Consider the following 23,893-nt stretch of genomic DNA (forward strand, 5'->3'; position numbering starts at 1 on the left):
GCTGGTCGGCCTCTCTGTTTTGGCTGCTTCTTCTTCTGCTGCTACTACTACTACTACTACTACTGCCGTATTGAGGGAGCAGCTCTACAGGCCAGAACGCTGCCGCTGCTGCTGACGTCGCTGCTGCTGCTGCGCTTCGCGTTTAGGTTGAGTCTCAGTCAAAACACAACCAACTGCGATTTGGTGGCACATTCGTTCGATGGCAACGGTTTGGATAACAGGCGCGCGCTTTGTTTTATTATCCCACATTATCAGCGGCATTATTGTTATTGGCATTTTGTACGGCTCAATGTTAATGTTGAATGTTGGCGCTCGCGCTCACACACACAACAGCAACAGCAACAGCAACTCGCAGTCGAAGTCACAGTCGCAGTCGCAGTCACAGTCACAATCACGCGTGCGGCCGAGCTGCAGCTGAATTTTCGAATTTTGTATCTGTATCTGAATCTGAATAGTGTCAGTAGCTTGTAGCGCGCGCTCGCAGTCGTCGTCGGTCGTTTCGGTCAGCGCTAATAACAATAATAATTATAATAACAATAACAACAACAATAATCATCAGCATCAACTTCAAATAATAATCATAATAATAATAATAATAATAGTTTTGACAGCGCGTCCACATGTTAAACAAGTCGCCCGAATTCAAAATGATTCAATAGGCGCCACAATAATAAACAAATACTTCTAATAAATATTTACTCAACAACAACAAGAAATCAATTCAAAATATTAAATATATTTTGTTGATTGTGTGTCAGGTGTCAAGTGAATTAAATACCGAGTGCAATTGGAAAACCGAAACCAAACAACAAATAAAAAAAATTAATTATAACTAGACGAACGTATAAATCTATTTTATAGCATTTTTATATAACTTACAACAGCGCCGGCTAAAGTGCAATACCAATTAAACTATAAATTTAAAAAAAAAATAAATTATTTAATTTATTTGTTAATAAACTTGCTTCGAATTGCGTGCCAGCAATTTGAACTCTAATTAATTTGTATACGAGTGCCGCGTGTGCAGTTACTTTTAGTAGCTGCTGTAGCCGCCAAAATTCTCACCGCCAGCAACAACCACAACATGAACTCCTACTTCGAGCAGGCCTCCGGCTTCTATGGCCATCCGCACCAGGCGACGGGCATGGCAATGGGCACAGGCGGGCATCACGATCAGACAACGGCCAGCGCCGCCGCGGCCGCCTACAGAGGATTCCCCCTGTCGCTGGGCATGACCCCCTACGCCAATCACCATCTGCAGCGCAGCTCACAGGACTCGCCCTACGATGCGAGTATCACCGCGGCCTGCAACAAGATCTACGGCGATGCCGGCAGCGCCTACAAACAGGATTGTCTCAATATCAAAGCGGATGCAGTTAATGGCTACAAGGACATATGGAACACGGGCGGCACCAATGGCGGCGGCGGAGGCGGCGGTGGCGCCAACACAGCCGGCAACACATCCAATGGCTCCAATGCGCCCAACGCTGCCAACGGACAGAACAATGCGGGCGGCATGCCCGTTCGCCCATCCGCCTGCACGCCCGACTCCCGCGTCGGCGGCTACTTGGACACATCGGGCGGCAGCCCTGTCAGCCATCGCGGTGGCGGCAGCACTGGCGGCAACGGCAGCGCCGGCGGCGTAGCACAGAACTCAGCCAGCGGCGTGGGCGGCGGTGTGGGCGCGGCCACAGCTTGGAATGCCAACTGCACCATCTCCGGCGCAGCGGCGGCTCAAACGGCGGCCGCCAGCAGTTTACACCAGGCCAGCAATCACACATTCTACCCCTGGATGGCAATCGCAGGTGAGTCCACAGCCGACCCAAGCAAAAGTGAGTGTGAGCTCTCTACTCAAACTTCAAACTACAAACGCTTAAGTTTCAGTTTCAGTTTCAGTTTTAGCCTCAGTTACAATTTGATTTGTTCACAAAGCTTTGTTGCTCCCATTGCTCCTCCATGTTGTTGTTGTTGTTGTTGTCTTCAGGGGTGTCTCTGTCTGTTCCTCGTTTGTTTTCATAGTTGTTTGAGTGAGGGCCAAGTGATGCGCCAGCAGACAAGTGCAAAATTGTGAATCATAAAAATATATCAAGTGTCAATTTGAAGTAAAAAAAATATTAATTGAAGAAAAATATATTTTGTTAAAAAAAAATGATGGCTAAATATATTTAGCATTAAAAATATAAAATAAATGCATATAAAATTGCAGTACAAATATATTTTGTTAAAGAAAAATATATATTTTTTTAAAATAATGTAAAAACATTAATTAAGTCTCCTATTTTTCAATTAAAACAAAAAATTAAATTGCTATAAAAAAAATATATATGACAGAATATATTTTGCTAACATAAATGTAAAAATAATAAAGTTTCTTATTTTTCAATTAAAACTATAAAATAATTGCTAAATATATTTTGCTAAAAAAATTTTTATTACAGAATATAATTTGGTGAAAAAAATATTAAAAAATAATTTTGTTATAAAAAAAATGTAAAAACATTGATAAAGTTTCTTTAATTCAATTAAAGTTTAAAATTTTTAAAATCTATTTTACTAAATTATTATTAAAAACGTTTAACTTTGCTGCAATTTTTTTACTTTGTTGCAGCTCTTAAAGCGTTCAACTTATTTTTTTTTGCTTTAGATACACATTAAAAATCAATTAAAATTTAATATACATATATTTTAAAAAAATCTTTTTTCTTAGAATCATTATTAGTGGCATTTTTAGTTCACTTTTCGTTTACATATTTAACAACTTAACTATTAAAATTCAAAATCTATTGAAGAATCTATTTTGCTATTTGGTCAACATTCTTTTCACTTTGTTGCTATTTTTGCATAATTATCAACTTAACTATCTAGTGTACACTTAAGTTATAAACCACTCAAATGAGTCAGCCAAAGGCAGTTAGAGTTGCACCTGATGGCTAAGGCCGCTTGCTGCTTGCAACTTGCTGCCTGCCTCATAATTTTCAACACTTTGTTTACTAATTTTTGTCACCTTTGGTTTTAATGATGCTCGACGCGTCGCCCGTTGCTGCTGCTGTTGCAACAATTACGAGCGCGGCGTGCGCGGCAAAGTGGCAAAGCGAGCTGCAATTTGTGCAACAAGAGCAACGCATACGGCAGCCAACTGGCAACGCAGTAAATTATGGCCATGCGGCCAGAAAGAAAGAGCTGCGAAAATGAAGAGCAACAACAACGAAAATAGTCAAGAAGCAGCAGGAACAAATCCTTTTGCTTGGCAGGACACACACTGCGCACTTCGGGCGGGCCGGGCCAAAAGCAAAAGCAAAAGCAAAAGTCGCGCTTATTACAGTTAACAACGCCATTATGTAATTATGTACAGCACGTCCTTAGCCCTTTCGAGTGCCCACCAGCCGAGCCGAGCCAAGTCGCGCCGAGACAATCACCTGGGCAATGTTCTAGGCCTTATCTGTTGCCAGCTTTGGGGTTCAAAGGTTTCACTAGCTGTTGATAAGCGACCAGCGCTCATATAACACCTGCCAAAGCGATAAATATTTTGATGCAATTCACAGCACACAAAATTCGATTTATGCCTTTGCTTAAGTTTGGCAATTTCGCCACAAAAAATCAATCAAATTTCTCTCTCTCTCTCTCTTGTACTAGCGTTAATTACAAAAAGGCACAAAACAACGCGGCCGCTGCTTAAAAAACAATTAAAGTTGAACCAGAAACTTCCTCACCTTACGACAGGTTTTGGTCCAGAGTGCGAATCTCCGCGAGATGATCGTAATGAAATTTATGCCCTCAGCCGCAGCCTCGCTTGATGTATTGCTGATATCACATACAGGGTGTTGCCTGTCATATTTCATTTATATAACTGCGCTCAGACTCTCTCAGAGGCTGCCTGCTATGCACACATCATAAATTTACAACGCTTTGCTTATTTGTATAACAAACTGAATTGATAGAGGCGCTACCTGAGTTTGAAGTCCGCTTAGAAATTTGCTAATACGTGATTCCAATAAGAAAACGATCAAGCGTGAATATCGTTTCGAGCTTGAGGTGAATTAGTTTGCTCAACGTTTAATTATTTAACCATTTTTTACACTCAACTCAAGCTACAGCCTTTGATTTATTTAAATCAATATCAATTTCAATTTGTGCGCACTTTTGATTTATTTTCACACTCGCTCGTAATCGGTAATGTGAAAATAATTTAATATTTTTGTGCAATTTGTTGCCACTACTGATTGCATCGCGGCAACGTCCAAATCAAGCCATAAATAAATTCGCGCACACTTCAAGCGATCATCGATCAAAGCGTTCAAATAAATAAAGAAAATAATGCAAAAATTCCGTTGTTATAGCTAAACATCGGCTAAGATTTGAGAACCTACTTCAGCTCAGTTCAGTTTTTCATTTGCTTTCGGGCAACATTCAAACTCAAGCTCAAACTCAAAGTTGTTGTTGCTGTTGCTTATGTGTGAACACGTTGAGCGCGAGGAGCCATTAAATCATTGTCCTGAAGGCTTTTAAGTCATTATCGATAAATTTCAACATAAATTCGTAAATTTGCTTTATTTGACTGGACCCCACGCACACATTAACAGACTCTTTGGCCATGTGTGTGCGACCGACTGAATTTGTTTGGCTAATTTCGGTTTGGGGCGCCCACGCTAAAGCGCAAGATCAATATCTGAGTAAGCAAACAGCAAACAGCAATTCGCTAGTTTATTTTTTTGTCATAATGTGACCTTGAGAATCTTGGCAATTGACACGTCCCTGGCAATCATAATTCATATTTTGAGCCAACTCGCCCGCTGTGTCTGCGCAAATGGACGCAATTATCAGTTATGCTATTGTCTATATCGCAGGTAGTTCCAATTAGTTGCACTGCCAGGCAATTGTGGGTTGCACGTACAGCGTGTTGAGTTGCCCCTAACCCAGCAACCAACAACCAACTGAGCGTAGTCAAGGTTAATGTTCTTGGCTGCATTTTTAGGCAAAACCAAGCTCGTTATTCATCCACGCCGCGCAGTTCAAATGCCAATGCACTGCAAATATCGTGCAACAGCAACTTGCAACATGCAATTAATAGGCCACAAGTGGCACATGCGTTGCATTGATTCATTATGCAAATGCACTGAAGGCAGGAAAACATTTTCAACGCGCGCTTTTAATCAATGAACAACCACAACAGCAACAAAAAATCAAAACACAAAACGAATCCATTTGAAATTGGTTAACAATTTGCAACGGATGCGTCGTCGCTGGCTCCACATTTAAGCAGCTGATGACTCCACAGCCAAGCAGCGCTGGCCCCAGCCCGTTGCAGGGCAGCAGCTTCTTGCATTTTTTAATGTATTTTTAAATAAGGAATTTAATAAGCACCTTGGCGGACGTCGTCGTCGTCGTCGTCGTACAGCAACTCGTATGCTCGATCGACTTGCAACACGGCGACGGCAACGGCAACGGCAACGACGACAACGCAAAGTGGCCCAGACACATGGCCCAAAAAAAAAAAACCTTCTATATATAAAAGATGAAGAAAGAAAAGACTGCAGGGCGAGAAGCAATTTTTGGGTTATAGTCCAGTTCAAAACAGTGGGTAAAATATGCCAAAATTTAAGATTTTCAAAATAGAAATTCAATTAAAATATTTTGTCAATGCAAATTAGTGCGCCATATTAATATAAACAAATTAGCATATATATTTTATTTATTTCGGTAAACTATATATAGCTGTTAATTATTTAGTTGTACTAATATATATGAATATTTATACTGTCAGCGTTCTTTATAATAAATTAATAAAAAGCCATTAGTATTTGTTTATGTGTTGTTTATTATATTAGTAACAATTTTAAACAAAATTCTCGCGCCATTTTATACCAATGTGACTGGCAGTTGCAAAATCATGTTTTAAGGTGTTTTTGATACCTAATAAAAACAACAACAACTCACACACACACGCATACAAAATGCAACGCAAAACGCGCCATGCTAAAGGGTCAAGTGTAGATGAGGGTAGAGGCAGCGGCAAAAAAGCAGCGGCGACGGGGGTAGGCTAAGGGCCAAGCGAGCGCCGCAGTGCCCAACACACATACACACACACACACGCACACATATGTATATTATATTTTTTGGGGCCCCAGTCATACGTCATAGCGAACGATGCGAAGCGCTCGGCTCGGCGTGTTTATTATAAAACAACAAATCATTCATTATAACCACTTGTATGTACAGATGGGCATACAAACATATATAAACATACACACATACATATATATATATATATATATACATAGCCAACGTATATGAGAAAGTGGCGTAAACATGAAAAAGAAAAAGAAACACAAGCTTTAAGTTTTGAATATTGCCCACCTCTAAGCTAAGGCTGTGTGTGTGTGTGTTTCCTATAATATGCTGATTTGCGTATTATTTTGATTTTAATATTGATTTATTTATTATTAATAATTCATTCGTGGTGGGCTCATGCCGAGATACAAGCTGATTGCGATCAGATCTGAGATCTCCAGCAAAGTGCAAGCTGGCAATACTTGAACTCGAGTCTCTACTCCATTAATGGATCAATTCAGCTCTGAGCTCTCGTTCTAACTAGACGTGCTGTGTGTCGGCTAGGAAACCCATATTATAATGAGCTTCAATTAAGATAAAAATCTTGAAAACTAAAGAAACAAAGATTTATGGGCTCACAATTAGCTGAGATCGGCACTAAAACAAAAGACTAAACGTCTGCGACTCAATACCAAACTAACTAACTAAACATAGACTAAGCATACCAAAGGTTACAAAAGAAATTTGTCTATCAACAGTAGCCTAGCCAAATAATAAATATATCGATTTATTGTTTCATATATATTAATTTATTTTCATGCTTGTCTAGTCAACATTGCTGTGATTTATAACAGCGAGCATGCAAAACTGGGTAACTGTTATACCAGTTTAAATTATAACGCTGGCAAATTGAATTATTGGCAAAGCTCAAGCCATTGAACTTGTTTTTATTTGGGGAACTTTAAGATGCGCAATTGGCAACTGGCGACTGCAACATTAATGTCAATTTAATGTTTCCTTAATGACTTGCAACTTGTTGTTGTTGCTGCTGCTGCTGCCGCTTATCAGTTGCCAGTTGTGCTGGTCAAACTTGTCGACTCGAGTGGAAAGTGTTTATGCTAAATAGCTAACGAGTTTTCTTTGCTATGAAAGTGAAGCGGCGGTAGCTTTAACTCTTTAGTTTGTAGCGATTACAAGCAGCAGCAGCTTTGGTGCCACTGTGCGTGGCCACACTGTGCGGCATGGCGTCTATTTATTTGGGTCGGGCCATTAAGATTTATATCAAACGATGAACGCTCAACGCTTTAGCTGCAGCCAAAGTGCAAACAAATTGTTCGCTCTCCCTTTTTATTAAGCATAAAATATAATTCTAATGCAAGCGGTGTGGCAACTGCTAGCAGCCAGTGTCTACCAACTAAATATTTAATTTATTTTTTTTTTTTTTTGCTAAAATGTTCATAATTTTTACAGCTGCGTTTGTCAAATTGCGCGTTTTATTTTCTTTTTAATTTAATATTTTTCTTTGTTGTTTTTCTTGCTGCTGCGGTTGTCTGCTGTCTGCATCTGTAGCTAGTGGGTGGGGTGGGGTTGGGGTTGGTGTCTGCTTTTGGGTCGCTTGCTGTCTCGCTCGCACGCGCTGCGTGCTGCGTACAGTTCAGAAAATTACGTTTACTCAGGCGCCAGGCGCGCATATTTAAATACACACGTGTTTTATCGCTGCCATTAAATCATATTTTTATACTTTACCTTTTTTGCTGCAACAACACCCCACACCCCACTCCCCACACCCACCCCCAGCCCCACACTCTGCAGCCAGCCAACAACTTACCGGTCGCCACTTGGTCGCGTTGGCATTTTGATTGTTTACATTTTGCACTTTCACAGCATAAACAAACAAACGGCGCTAAATATTGTTGAATACAAAAAAAAGTTAAGAAATACGAGACGTAGACATAGACGCACTTCAAGCTGATGCAGCAACACTTGGCGCATGAGTCAAAATATATAAAAATATGAGGCAGGGTAACTCAAAGGGGTGTGGGTGGGTTTAGCTTATGGCGTAGCTCAAGTGCCAGACGCAATGTCAAGTGGCAAACACAACAAGCAACAGCAAAGAGATTTGCTTGCAGTTCAAAAGGCAACTAACTTACGGCGGCTACTGTGCAATTTACAACAACAAAAACAATGTAGAGTGTGGCAGCAACAACAACAACTCGTAGCTTAGTTTCAATTTACTCAAATGCGCACCACGTGCGGCTGCTTAAGCTTAATAAAAATAAAGGCCGTGCTGCATGCTGCACAGACGCTTGCAACCTTAACAATTTTTTAACATTTTTTAAACGTTTCTCTTCTCTCTCTCTCTCTCTCTGCACTTTGCAGGTAAGATAAGATCTGATTTAACACAATACGGCGGCATATCAACAGACATGGGTAAGAAAATTTCCACATTTTTTATTTCTATTTTTTTTTAAGTCTTTAGTTAATGCAAAAAAGCAACCAGAAATTAGCGTAAACTCGCATGTATACTAAACATATATAAGTTGGTGTTGGGTGCACAAACTAAGCTTAGCTGCCCCCACACGCTGTGGCAAGTTGCAACGTGTGCATTTGATTGATTAGATGAGTGCATACAAACTGGCACCTGATTAGACGCACTGCAGCTGCAATCACGCAACGTCATCGCAATTAATATTAACATTAAGCAGAGCCGCAGACGTAGTTGCCCCCCCACACTTGCCCCTCAACGAGGCGGCGGCTGCGCTATCTGACTGAACGTGGAGCTGCCACTGGAGGCGTTTAATTTGCAGCCTGTTACTTGGGACCTTAACGTACGCCGAGGTTATCAATCAGCGCCGTCGTCCTCCACACAGCTACTTCTTAAAATCCAATTACACGCACAGACTGCGCGCCTGCAACTGCAACTGGCAACAGACTGCGTCACGTTGCTTGCAGCAACTCAAATTACATGAATCTGCAGCAGCAGCAGGCACTGGAACAGGCACAGGCACTGGCACTGGCGCTGCTCTAGCTTATTATTTACTATATTCAATTGATTATCTTGTGCAAATCGGTAGCTAAATATTGGTACAGTGGGTAGCTCGTGGGCTATATCAAGGTGGGCAGCACTTTTGGCACTTGAGCAATTAAGATAAGCTGAGCGAGGCGACAGCTCAAAGTGCTGCCAGCTTAACTTATTTAGTTAGTTGTTTAGCTTAACAATTAGTTAACTTGACTATTAATTTCATTGATTAATGGCAGCTTTTGTTTAAATCAAGTCAGCAGTAATTGCAGCACTAATCACAGCAGCTAAATCTCATAATTTGCCTGTCAATTTTCAATCAACAGCGCACACGCTGCTTGCCGCATGCGGCATGTGTCTGCAGCACTTTTTTTTCTGCGCTCTGCTGGGCGTTGCATTTCGCTACTGACATTGAACATGACATTTTCCCCCAAAGAGATAATTAAATTGCTGGCTTAATAGAATTAAATGCCGTGTTTGCATTTCAAAATTCAAAACGTGCCAAACGCCGCCAATGGGCCTCAGCTGCAGTCCACACCCTACACTGCAAAAAAAGCAGCAGAAGAGTGCAGCAGCAATAGTGCGAGCGAGATGCAGCGAAATGTCATTTTGGACAAGTTTTGATAATTGCAGGCGCGCTATAATGTTGAGCCGGATTTTGGGGGCAGCCAGCTACGGCTACTGCTACTGTATGCGGCACGTACATAGTGCCACACACGCAGTGCATGCAACTGTGTGTGCGTGTGTGCTGCATGTTGCATGTTGCAGTTAATAATTATTGAAATGTGCGGCCAGCCAGGAATTGTGCTCGTGCTCCTTGCTGCTTCCTGCAAAGCTTCCGTCAGCAGCAGCAGCAGCAGCAGCAGCGTCGAGTCAGCAAATGTTGCATGCATCGTTACCTTTTAAGCGACTCTGCCACTGTGGCTGTTGCTGTTGCTGTTGCAACAATGCTTGCATTTTCCCACCTTTTTCACATAACTTTTCAGTTTGTTGTTATCGTATTTTTGTTTTTGTTTTTGTTCGTTCGTCTTCGTTGCCAGTGGCTGGGTAAACAAGTCGGCGACCACTTGGCCACCAACTCGTTAACCAACTGCTACCCCAGCCTGCTCCCCACCCCTCCCCTAGAAACTAAGCACATGTTTGTGCTGTCGATGTTGAACTTGTTACCACTTTGAACGCGGTCCGGCCTCCGTTCGCAACTGGCCGCCTGTAATAAATTCATATTCAAATTGTTAATTGAATATTATTTGTTAAATTTGCAAGCATTAAATGTAAATGTCTACCCCGAACTCAAAGCGCGTGGGCGTAACCAGAGTGCAAACTGTTTTTTTGCTTTTGCATAATTCGCGCTGTTTGGTTAATTGAATTTATGGCGGGCTAAGCGGAAGTAATGCGTCTTTGATAGGAAGTCAATGCTGTGTAGTCGGTCAGTGGGCCAATGAACTGCAATAAAATCTACATAAAAATTCGCACCCCGTGGGAGCTGTTGGCATAAAAAATGACAAATGTTTTACGTAGAATAAAAAAAGGGGGGCGTACTCATGGATTGTAATTGTAACTGCTGCTGCTGCTGCTGTTATCCTGACTGTTGTCCTTGTCATGCGCTCACTGTAATTTCCATAATTCATATTCATAGACAGACAAACAACAAAAAGCAAACACAGCACCTGCAATACGGACAAATGTCCGTACGTCCGTCGGTACGTACAGACCCCAAAAAAAAAGCAGCGCCAAAAAAAGAAACTGCAAAGTGTAAATGCGAGCAAAGTGCAAAAATTTCACATATGCTTTTGGCCAAAGCGACAGTCAAAAGGTGCGCACATAAAACGTTTCAGCATTAGAAAGAGCGCGCAGATAGAGAGAGAGACAGAGACAAGCTTATGCATAAATTATGCGCTTTAACTTGCACAAAGTCTGTGCAGCATTCAAATGTTTGCTGATTGAAGCTGCAAATCAACTCGAGTTAACTATGGCCAAAGTATCTAACGGATGCACACACACGCACACACTTTGAAATTATTAACTGGGGAGCATTTTGTAGTTCGGCAAGTGGTAAGTGTTGTCCTGTTGCCTGATGCTGCCACAAACACTTCATAAAATGCCACACGGCACTTTCATTTTTCTCTCTCGCTCTCGCTCTGTCGCTCCTTCTCGCTCTCTTTGGTAGTGAGCTGACCAAGTGGGCGCGCTTGTGGGGGCGGCATGTGTCGCTTGTGGGTTTCAATTAATGAATTAGTAATTTTAGCTTCATTGCTGTAATGAACACTTGGACCACTTGGCTCAGGGCTGTTGAATTTGCTGCTAATTAGATGATGAAACAGGTGCTAAAATAAATGAGCTCTAAGATTGATATGCTAACCTAAGCTATAAATATGAATTATTTATGCTCTCAGCCTTGAAGCTCAACGACGCTGTAGCTCATAAAATGTTAAGCTTCCGCTTAAGTTATGCTGAGGTTATGTGAAAAAAGTGCCATTAACTTGGTCAACAGCCAAGCGCTAGACCAACTTTAAATCAACATTTGTTTAATGTTTGGCCTAATGACAGCTTAGCTGCTATCTGTGGGGGATATGGCGTACATTAGTTAGCCGATTAAATCAATAGAAAAACACACACTTCACTTGCTTATTACGTTACTGATTTTTGTTAGGATTAGCAGCCATGCACTTCAATTAGTCAATTCATGCAGTAAATTCAGTAAACGCTCAAAAGCCATCAAAATATTTGTGAAACACACACACGCGATTTGCCGGCGGTAAAGCAGACGCTTGGGACTTGGACGTTAGAGTTGGCGCAACGTTCGACGTACGGCGTTGAAATGAATATACATGCCACAAAAGGTTGCACACACGTTTCGGTTTCTTGTGAATTTGCTTTGAAAGCTGCTGAGCTGCCAAAGCTGCTCACACACACACACACTGAGATACAAAAGGAGTTGAGCTAGTGCAGTTTGATTTATGAGTTCAAACTTTAGCGGCTCAGCGGCAACGGAAGTGCGTGTATTTTTCGGCGTATCTTGCAGATACTTGCGACTTACACTAGGTCAACCCTTGCTCTATATAAATGACTTTTGTGCATGTTGTGCTCTGACAAGCGTCGGCTTGGACTTTGCCCATAAATTTACAGCTCAAATCCAAATCTAAATAGTTTTCAAATTGTCTTCGATCTCGCTCTCACACTCACTTTCGCTCTCGCTCTCTAACTTGCGTGTTTATGATTAATAATAACCAAAACCTGCTTTTGGCGGCCATCATTGGCGATCAGCTGTTCGAGCTGCACACACACGTCATGTCACCGCCATGACCGTCAGCCAAATGCTGAACTCATCAGTCAAAAGCGCAGTTACCAACTTGGTTTGCTTACCTGTTACCTGAGCCCATTTTGAATTAGTTCCCATTTGCTACACCAGACCAAAATAGTCAGAGTCAGAGCCAGAGCAAGCGCAACTCAGCGCACAGGTATGCGCAGCTTCGCTCTCTCATGCGCTCTCTCTCTCATTCGCTCGCGCTCTCTCTCAGGTGATTGATCATCTTTTCGCTGAACCGTAGCCCAGCATAGCCGGTTTTAGTTTTAATTTATGTGCGCTCAGCTCAACTCGGCGCAGTTTGTGGCTCTGAATGAATCTCACCTTTTTCGTATTGGAATAATTGTTACCTGGCCTGGGGCTAGTTGGACTCAGTTTGATCGTATACGATCAACTGAGTTCGAGCGCTTAGAGTTGCGTTTGATGTTAGCAGCAAACAGAAGATTTCAATTAGAATTCAGCTAAATTAACTGTTATACAAATGAGATTATGAGTTATGGTTAAAGCCAGTTGGCATATAAGCATATATAGCAGGCAGCTTTTGGCTGCGAACTAAATAAAACATACGAACGAGAGTGACACAGAAATGTCTAGAGACGAAATTTAAAGATTGAATTAATTAAAGTTGAGAATCAATTCGAAGCTTTTAACTAAAAACGTCAATTTCAATTCAGTGTTTGCCTTATCGTAATAAAACCGACTTATGAAATCTCTAGAGACGAAATCGTAACTATCGGAAATTTTAATTAAAGAGCAGAATCAATTCGAAGCTGATGTTGGGTTAGTCTTTTACTCACTTTCAATTCCTAATGTTTACCTAAACCCTAAAATTACATAAGCAATTCTAAATAAAAGCGACTTATGAAATCTCTAGAGACGAAATCGAAAATATATAGCAAATTTATTGTTTGGTCTAATTAAAGAGCAAAATCAATTCGAAGCTGATATTGGTTTAGTTTACTATCTCACTTTCAATTCCTAACGTAACCCTAAAATTACATAAGCAACTCTTCGCTTTGCACACTCGATTGTTTCAATAAACCAAATTCACTCTCATTCGGTTTACAAATCCACACAACACATTCCAATGCGTTTTAGCAGTTCAACTGAATCGAATCGAACATGGTTAGCAATCTCAATTGATGATCTATTAACGAGCGACCATAAAAATTATGCAACTTTCCATGGCAACGAGAAAATGGTGCCCACATGAAAATAGGGGATAAACAAAAGGCAGCAGCAACTACAACTAGTACAACAACAACAACTACAACAGCTGACAGGCAATGCCATTTCCTTTGTCACCAGCGAGCCACAGAGGCAATAAATCTTGAGCATATTAACATGGACGTGCGATGAAAGTGCCAGCCAAATATGTCATTGTCAGTGCTGTTGTTGCTGTGTAGCCAGCAGCAGCAGCAGCAACAGCAGCAACAGCTTGGGTTTTCTTGTTGTTGTTGTTGCTATTGGGTTTGGGAACGGGGCTAGAACGCCTCTGCGGCTAGCAAATGCGAGTGTATTGACACCTGAGACCTGAGACTGAAATCAAAACAGTGCAACATACTGTGGCGCCAACTTCAAATGGAGTGAAAGAAAAAGAAAGTCTCCGAGGTGGCCATTGGCACAGGTAACGAGTGAAGTTAGAATTCTACTACAACTGACTTTCCAATGAAATCGGTTAGACATAAATCACTTATTCGATGGCTGACTAACTATACGTGTGTGCATGGGTGCGTATGTGTGTGTGAGTGTGTTGCTGATAACTGAGTGTGGCAAACATTTCGGACTGTTGCTGCTGCTGCTGCTGCTTATCGTGCATTTGAATTGGTAGACAACACATTTTTATTTATACAAAAATTCTCTCTACGTCACACACAACATGACAACATTTTGGGCGTGAACACACACACACACACAGCAACACACGCACGCCAGCAACATGGCTCAAAAGGCATGAGCAGCAGCAGCAGCAGCAGCAGCATCGTCGTCGTCCATGCTGACAGCGCACATAAATCTCTGTAACATGACACTTTTGGCAATGGAAATAAAATATGGCATACGACGCAGCAAAATGTCGCACCAAAAACTGCAGCAGCAGCAGCAGCAGCAACTACAAACAGCAGCAGCAGCAACAACAATAATAATAAAATAGTAAGCAGCAAGCATAAAAATATTTTGGGCAGTTGTGCCCACTGTGCGACATTTGAGAAGCGACTCAAGCTAATTACAAATGAAATTAAGCGCGCACTAATGAGACGAGTCTAAGACTTAGTCAAGCCTAACTAAAGTTAAAGTAACTTTGGCGTTTGCTAATTTCAAGCTGCAATTTTTTTATTTATATATTTTAATAGTTATGCTAAAAAGTAAGCTAGTGTCATTGCCAACTTAGCTGCTGGCAGCGCTGTCACTTGCCGCTGTCATTTTCGTTTCGTTTTCATGTGTCACTTGGCGCGCCTGCGCAACAGCAACAGCAACAACAGCAGCAGCAACAGCAACAAGCAGCAACAACTGCAGCCTTAACTCCTGCGCCGTTTCTTCTTGTAATAAAGCAAAACGGCTGCGCATGCGCGCAAGTCACTCAGCAACAGCAACAGAGCCACAGCAACAACCAAAGCAACAACAGCAACAACAATAAGCTAAAGCTAAAGCCGCTGCTGCTGCTGCTGCTGCTGCCTCTGTCAGATTTTGTGAGTGTCACTTGGCTGCTTTGTTGCGCGGACTCGGAGTCGCAGTCAGAGCTCAGGCTTGGGTGTTATCTTGTCCGCGTGTCTTGACCGTCTTCAGTTTCTGGCTGGCGGCCCGTAGCAGCTCTGGCTGCATTCCTTGGGCCACAACACGCAAAATCTGCGCGCCTGCGTATAAAACTGTTAACTAACTCAATTTTGTAGCTGTCAGTTGGTTCCTGCTCAGTCCCCCAGCCAAGCTCTATGTGCTGACTTGGCTGTGGTTTCAGAGAGTTCAGCATGGGTTAATGAGTTGTTGCTGTTGTTGTTACTGTTGCTGTTGCTGTTGCCGCTTACACATGTCACAACAAATTGCTAACCGTTGTGCGTGCCGTGCTCATCAGAAATCGCATTGACCTTCGCATTGAAAGCATTTAAAATATTTTAAGAAAATATGCGTATAAATTTTAGCTGCTAATTGTGCTAAATGTGCCATTGTAGACGCTGCTTGTCACACAAATGTCACTTGGACTTGGCCAAACTCAAACTGAGCGCACGCATTGCAATTTTAAAGGCGTGGGCGTGGCAACTCCCCACCTGAGCAGTATGCCTGGCACGTTTTGGTTAACTAAAGAGCTGCAACATGTTGCAGTAGGCGCCGTGTGGCAACTGAAACTAGGCAAAAGGAAGTTGCATTGATATATCGAGTTGACAATTCAATCATTTTAATGCGCTGGCCCACATAAGGCGCAAGGCAATGGGACGTGCCAACCTGCACCACGTTGCATGCACTTTTATTGTTGTTGCTTTTTTTTGGTGACTTGGCTTTTATTTATTTATATTTTATGCTGTTTGTTGCTTTTGTTTGTCTCACTTGGCAGTTGGCTGGGTGCAGCATTAGCAACAACATGGGGAAGCGCAACTAACCACGCGGTAATTCGCATACATACAAATGCATATACATGTATGTGTGTGTGTCGCTGTGTCTGTGTGTGTGAAGTACAAACAAAACTTGTGGCAATAAATTTCAAACGGATCACATAAATCACATTCAAGTGAAGCTTAACACACGCGCCCAACTAGAAGAGACACAAACACAAGCATACAATAAATATACACGCACATACACAAGTGTATGTGTGATTGTGTGTGTGTGTTAAGCATATAAAAAATATATATGTACTTGGAGTTGGGTTTAGCTTCAAGACTTGTGCGCAAGTTCAAGTTGAATTTATGCAATTAAAGCAAATTAAATAAAATTAGAGCTGCTGACTAAGTTAACACAATTGTGACTAAATTTAATACAATTATAAATTGCTGTTAGACATATAATATAGCAAATTATATAAAACTAGAGCTGCTGAAACAAAGAATAAGTTGATACGCTTATAGTCAAATTAAATATAAAATTAATTATAGCAAATCAAATAAAGTAGCAATTGCTAGTATAATAACTTAAGCTGCTTTACACTTATTCAGAACAGACTTTAATTATATAGTAGCTATAACTAAAGCACATTTAATTGCTAGTACGCATACTAAACTTACGGTTGACTTTGCTTAGACTTAGGGCCAAGTAAAAGTTTTACGCGCACTGCTTGCCAAATTAACTAAACGGTTAAAGCAACAACTGCAAATTGGCAACAAATTCACAGATCATAAAGTTGCTGCTGCAACAAGCCAACAACAATAGCAACAGCAACAGCAACAGCAACGAGCAGCAGGAAATGGGAGCATGGCCAGCCCCAGCATCATTTCATTTGAAGAACTTTGGCATTTGAACTTGACATTTAGCACACGGTTCGGGTACTTCTTTGAAAACAATTGCAGGCCACACACACACACACACACACATACAAGCATACAAAGTTGCATTGCAGTTTTGGCATTCCTCGAGTCTGCAATGGAATGCGGAGCACAACAGCGCAAGGGATTCCAAACTAGAATGAAACAGTTGCTAAGCTGAGCGAGTGAGAGGGCGAAACGTCTGCAACCCTCTGGGCAACAATTGCTGAGGGTGAGTGCAACACACACACACACACACACACACACACGCAGAGAGAGCAGCACAGACTGCCGGCCATTGCAGCACCTGTCAGCCATGCCACAATTTGTTTGTTTGTGTGTGTTCGTGTGTGTGTTTGCGCTCCGGATTTTGCACCATTAACAATATGGCTCGCTGGCTGCCTCGCGTAGCCTTATTGAGGAAATGAGGCACAAATGTCATGTTGCAACCACCGCATGCCACAAAAGCGCGGCGCATGGCATGGGGCGCCATTGATTTGCTTATAAATTAACCCATTGACAAATGAAAATATTGTCTGTTAATTGATCAATGTGTATGCATAGAGAGCGTTGCATTGTGCGCTTGTTGTTGTCCAATTATAGAGGGCGCTAGTGTGCGTCTGTGTGTGTGTGTGTGTGTGTGTGTGCTAAAATTTAATTAGATGCGCTATTTGTGTTTGTATGCGCCAAATGCGCTTTGGCCAAGGCTACAAATGGGGAGTATGAGCATAAAATTTTGAGGGTGTGGCCCCAGCTAAGCGTTCTAACTGCATTGCGTGTGAAGCTCACATACACACACACACACAAGCACACACACACACGCGCGTATTTTATGTCGTACGTGCAAATTTATTGTTATTGAAATACAATTGCAAAATTAACTGTCAAAGTGTGCGAAGGTTCAAGCGCCATATGTTGCACACACACTCACACGCATATATATGTATGTGTGCACATGTGTGCTTAATTAGTTAAACTGGCGCATTATTTCATAAGCATTACTCTTAACCCTTGCAGTGCTGCTGAAAGCCAAAAATTGCAGCCCCCAAGAATTGACCAAAGTGCTACCCCCAACTTTGCTTTTTGTCGTTTATTTACACCGCTAAACGAGCTTTGCATATTTACTGCACTAGCAACAGACATTTTACGATGTATTGAGAATTATTTGCAATATATTTTGGCCATAGTCGAGGCCAAAGTGCGGCGCGCGGGGGGGTCATGCAGCAGTAGCAACAAGGACGACAAATGTTCCAAGCAGCAGCAGCAACAGCAACTGCAAATGCAGGCAGCAAGCTTCTAATTCCGGCACTGAAACCATAAGTCTTTGTCGCATTGTACACACACAGATACACACACACACACACACACATACATATATGTGCGCTTGTATTGATGAGCATAGCCCAGTTGGGCTATGTGCAGTTGATTTAGCTGCTGTTGCTAGTAAGGCGAAAATTCAGGCAACTAACTTAACTTAACTAGCAACCAGTGTTGCCATATTAACTTATTATAAGCTAGATCTAGCTTTTTTGAAAGTGAAATAGAATTTGTATATAGCTTATAAACTTATTTAAATTTTGATCTTCATAATTGAAGGAAATTTATAGGCACTCCCCTTTTTTTTTCTCATGAATTTAGATTTCACAATTCTGCGACTTTTTTTCGGTTTTTCACATGAGTTTTGACGCAGCTTTAGAATCTAGCTTATTCAAGCTTATTTTTTCGTCAATCTAGCTCTCAAAATCTGACAACAGTGCTAGCAATAGCAACAGCTGGCGACTAAGTTTTCTAGTTTTATGCAGCTGCATTAATTTAAGTTCGATACAGCGCATAAAATTTATTTTACAGCAAAGATTTTGCTTAATTTACGTAAATTTGATACAATTGCGACGAGTGTGGGCAATGCCGCTGCAGTCTGTAAATTTGTGCGAAAATTGAGCCAAAGTTCAACAACAACAACAACAACAACAAAGAGTGCAAAAAGTTATTGTGCAGTTTATTGCTTTGGCCTGGGCCATTGGCTGAACTAAATTTGAATTCAGCTCAAATTGAAAGTTAGCAAAAGGCACCACCCAAACCAACACACACACACACATACAGACACACAATGACTTGCTAATATTTATGCGTTTTCGAATGCAGCTCAGCTTTAATTTAAATGGATTTCGCTTTGGACAGACATATGGCAGCATTCGCCCATTGAGAGTGGCAGAGAGTGCAGAGTCCTCAGGCCGTGACTCTCAACATTCGATGCTTGCTTTGGTTGGTCCTCGCTGTACCGAGGATTGATTGGGCTTGTTGATATTTTGTCAAATAACGCAAATAAATACACAATTACACACTCAAGTGAGCTCGAGGGAGGTCCTGCTGCTGCCTTTTCGTATCTGTGTTGGGGTTAAACGAGCTGCTGATCCCTGATCCCTTTGGCTGCCCAAGCGCTGCGCTACGCATGCTGCTTTAAAGGATTTTCATTTGTTTTTATCGAAAAAGGGCCAACGCCATGCACAGTGTGACCAAATCAACACTTTAATATAATTAAAATATATTTTATATTTAATGTTATACTTATTATTTAATGCAGCAGCTTGCTTTGCTATTTAGCGCTGTGTTTAAGCCATTTTGCACCACTGTGCCTGCACATTTGACTTTGTCATTGTTTTTTCTGTTGCTGTTGCTGCCACACGCCAGTAAATTCCAATGTAAAATGTTGCATTTATCTTGTAAAAATAATAAATCCAGCAGCCAGGACTTAACTCTCACGCTTGGCAGCACCAGCCCCAGCCCTAGAGAAAGAGAGAGCGAGAGACTGTTAAAGGATATACAGAGCTATGGCTTTGTTAGCTAATGGCTTCCATTGAGGCAACAGTTACGTACATTTAGCTAATTTTATGAACAGTCAAAGAGGCAAACAAATTTTACAAGCATTTACCAAAGGGTTTCTACTGACTGCAGCTGCTAAAAAAATAAAAAAAAAAAAAACAAACATTGGCCATTAATTTAATTTATTTATTGGCTGCTGTTTCATTGGCGCAAAGTCCCGCATGCTTTGCGATAAATTTAGTCAAATGTGTAAATTGTGTGTGCACACACAGATACACACACACACACACACACACACGCAGACAGACACATCGTATGTCAAAGTGGGATTTACATTATAAAATACGCGCAACGCGACACAAATATGGAAATTGCAGTTACAACAAAATAAAAACACAAAAGCGCGTTTGCATTTTATATATTTTATTTTTTTTTTTAAAGTAACTTGTGTGACAAATAGTGTGAGTTATGGTTTTGGCGCAGTGCAGCAGCCTCGCGACCCTTTCGACTGATTTATTTAGCGCCAGTAAAAAATCGCCAGTCATGTTGCCAAATTGCAATAGCTAAAAGTTCATATTATAAACATTTTGATGTTTGATCGCCATAGAAATAAATTATTATATTAAGCTGCTAAATTACACCAAACTCAAGTCATGGCTGCTGCTCCATTCATCATTTGGTGGCGCCATTTTGCGTGTGCCGCAAGTTGCATTTAGCTTTTATTTATGCAAATTTCGCATGGCTACAACTTTTTCGGCAAGTGCGTCGTAGTCGTTTTCGATTATTTAAAACTTTAGACGCAATTTAGTAGCTCTCCCAAGTACTTTTAATGCCGCGCACCTGACGCGCGCCTCAATGTCTTACTGGCAAAGGTAGCGCCAGTTAAGCTGGAGCTGGATTAGAGTGGGACTGGGGACTGGGGACTGGCAAACTGGGTGTGCATAATTTTGTGCGCTGCTGTTAAGACAAATAAATTGTAGACGGGCTAAAGTTATTAGATTAGCATTAGGGACGAGCCAGCGACTGACGGCAGCAGCACGTGGCTAAGCTCAAAATTATGATTTAGCCCAAGCATCACTTTAAGTGCCCCCCACCCCACCCAAAAATAACAACAACAACTTGAACAGTTTATGCAACATTTATGAAAAACTTGCGGCGCTTTTTATAGTGTGTGCCACAGCTGCTGACAGCGCTGACAGGCAACATGTGTCTAATTGGTTGTGAAGGTGTTGAAGAAAACTTTTCTATTTTTATGATTTGTTTAAATTTCAAACGTGGAAATTTTCTAACATTTTTCAAATACACACACACACACACACACACAACACAACTATAAATTTGCTACATTTTATTGCTCATATATGCATTATAAATTAATCATTTATTTACAGCGCTTTATTTAATTTAATTTACATTCGTTTGCAAATATTTTGCTGCCTCAAAGTTTTTACTATTGTTCAAATAAAATTAAAAAAAAAATTGGTTTTTAGCATAAATAATTTATTTTATTTGTATTTTTAACATTTGCAGTACAACATTAAAGCAAAAGTAATGCCCAGCAATTTTTTATTGAATTTTATTTATAGCATTTGAACTACAAATTTGAAGCATATTTATATTTATTTAATATACAGAGCTCTGAGGCAAAATAATGGTAAACTAGTGTTATTTATTTAAAAAAAAAATTATTAAATTATTAAATTATTTTAAAATAATTGTATGCTATTGCTTTCATATTTTATAATAATAATAATTTTTATATATTTTATTTATATTTGTTTATTATTATTACATAAACGTTTGCTATTTAATTACTTAAACATGCATTTATTATTTTGCAGCGCTTTCTATTATTACGAATATTGTTTTTAAAAATTATTTACATTATTTATGATTTAGTTTTTTTTGGTTGCTTTTTTACATACTAACTAGCTAGACGACAGGCATTGTTTTGAATATAAAACCGCATACTAACTAAATAAAAACTTTCTCTTTTCGCATTTTTAGGTAAGAGATACTCCGAATCTCTTGCGGGATCACTTCTACCAGACTGGCTAGGTAAGTGCAAACATTTCTTTTATGTCATTTTTTATACGCTTATAGTTTATATATATGATTTTTGTGTTTGATTTTTTCGATATAGATAAATTTATTATTTAGCAAATTCACTTTTAAGTTGCAATCCACAAACCAAAAGGCAAGCTCGAAATAATTGAATTTTTGTTTGAGAGCGGCCTTGAAAAATCCAAACCCGAAAATTGAAAAACTATTTGGCTGCATACGAAAATCTTGTATATTCCCAATCCAATGCGATCCACAATTCTTGAACCCAAAACTAGCAACAAAATTTAACGCTTTTTGAATATATTTTTGGTTTTTGATTTTGAATTTTGTGTTCTGTCAACTCTTGTACGTTGTTGTTGTTGTTTGCTGTTGCGCCTATATTGCATCCTCTTCAGTTTATCAGTCGAAACAAGGAGAACCCCACAGCAGTTGTCACCAGAGGTAAAGCAGAATTTCTTAAATACCAATAAATTGTAAATGTTGTGTGCATTGCCAATGAATTTTCAAATCTACTCGACAATATAAATAAATAATTGTGTATATATGCATACTATTTGTACATACTGTATATACAAAACAAATCAAAGTTTAGCATGTGCATGCGAACGAACGAGCGAGTGAGAGAGAGAGAGAGAGAAAGGTTTTGTCATGTGAATTTAAGCATATAATATGTGAAATTATCAGCTCATAAAACTTGCCAAATAATTGGCAATTATTCAGTTTGTCAACTGGCACACACACACACACACACAGACATAAACTCAGACACACACACACAGGCAGTGAAAATTTACAGCCGATTGCTCAAAGCTTTGGGCTTTGGCTTTGGCTTTTCCTTAGTGCTGCACAATTAAAACTGCAACTGCAACTGGTTGAGTTTTCTCGACTGTGTTGTTGGCACTTTGGAAAAGTATCATTTGGCACGCAAAGAAAACGTGTGAGAAAATTGGAGAGTTGGGCCACACAATTTACAAAGCGTATCATTTTGTTAGCAATTTTTCAGCATGCTGCACTTTATAGAAATCGCTTTGAGGCACGCAGCCAGCCAGCCACCCACTCCACCCACACACACACACGCACACACACATAAATTGCATGTAACTAGCACTCATTTGAATTGTAAGGCAATTAAACTCACAATTGAGAGATAACAAGCGAGCGTCAAGTACTTTGAAGCTGTAGCGCCACCAGCCCAGGCCCAGGCACAAATTAAATAGTTAATTGCGCTGTTTATTTGCTGTTTTTAGTTGTGTTAACTAGACACTCGAATAGACAAAAGTACAGTTGTACCTTGAAATACGCAAACCTTTGCAGTTTTTGTCTACTCTTGTTTATTGGCATTTTATACAGGCGCATAAATTACGAAACACACACACACACACACAGCAAAATAGATAAACAAACTTTGCCTCACTAAATGCCACTTGCCAATCGTAATCAATTCTCATGTGTGTCTGTCTGTAGCTGTGTGTGTGTCTATAAAAAAAAGGACTTCAGTAGACTGTCGCAGACATTTGCCAAGCTCTGGCAAACATTTCCGCATCCTCCCCCAAGGCGCTGCCAAGCGAAACGCATAAATATTTATCTAAATTGTTGAAATCTTCAAATGCAGCAAGCCAAAATCCATTAGAAAATTAATAAAGAACAGAGCTATAGTTGAGTTGCGGTTACCAAAATTTTGAGTAGACGCTAATCAAATCAAATTTGATTAAATTTCGAATTGTGGATTGGGTTGGGGATTTGAATGAGTTTATCTATATATATATATCACATATCATATGCATGCCGCACTTTACTTTTATTATATTAATCCATAAGCTATAAATGTTTGTAATATTTACATAACCAAAATCTTTATAAACAGCACACGTGATTGAATTTTTATGATTATTTGTATAATTGTTTGGCTTTTGTGCCGGCGGCGGGTCTCTTGGCCATATGTTCGCACACACTTGTGACTGGAAACTTGTTTTCATTATTATAACAACTCATGAGTGTGTGTTGGGGGCTGTGGTGGGGGGTCTATTTATAATGAAATGCGGCAAATGTCTTGTATCGACGGCGGCACGCAATTCACAATAAGAGCATAATAATGTGCAATAAACTATCTTAATTTGTTGAATTGTTGATAAACTTTGGCGCCACTTTGCGGCGAACAGAAAAACGAACAAAAAAAAAACATGAAACGAA

General features: G+C 40.3%; 1 protein-coding gene across 3 annotated transcripts in view; it reads left to right on the forward strand.

The window, feature by feature from the left end:
• The first annotated feature begins 586 nt into the window (after positions 1-586).
• The window catches only part of LOC108601239 (homeotic protein ultrabithorax), a 65,177-nt gene continuing 41,870 nt past the window's right edge, over positions 587-23,893 (forward strand). The window contains exons 1-3 of one of the 3 annotated variants that reach the window (XM_033294168.1): positions 587-1,832; positions 8,428-8,478; positions 21,647-21,697. In XM_033294168.1, coding sequence (XP_033150059.1) covers positions 1,085-1,832; positions 8,428-8,478; positions 21,647-21,697 — 850 coding nt within the window. In that variant the 5' untranslated portion in view covers positions 587-1,084. The remainder of the gene's footprint in view (positions 1,833-8,427; positions 8,479-21,646; positions 21,698-23,893) is intronic. The other 2 variants (XM_033294169.1, XM_033294170.1) reach the window with 2 other exon arrangements.

This window comes from Drosophila busckii, chromosome 3R (assembly GCF_011750605.1).
Source record: "Drosophila busckii strain San Diego stock center, stock number 13000-0081.31 chromosome 3R, ASM1175060v1, whole genome shotgun sequence".
In the NCBI taxonomy this organism is placed as follows: domain Eukaryota; kingdom Metazoa; phylum Arthropoda; class Insecta; order Diptera; family Drosophilidae; genus Drosophila; species Drosophila busckii.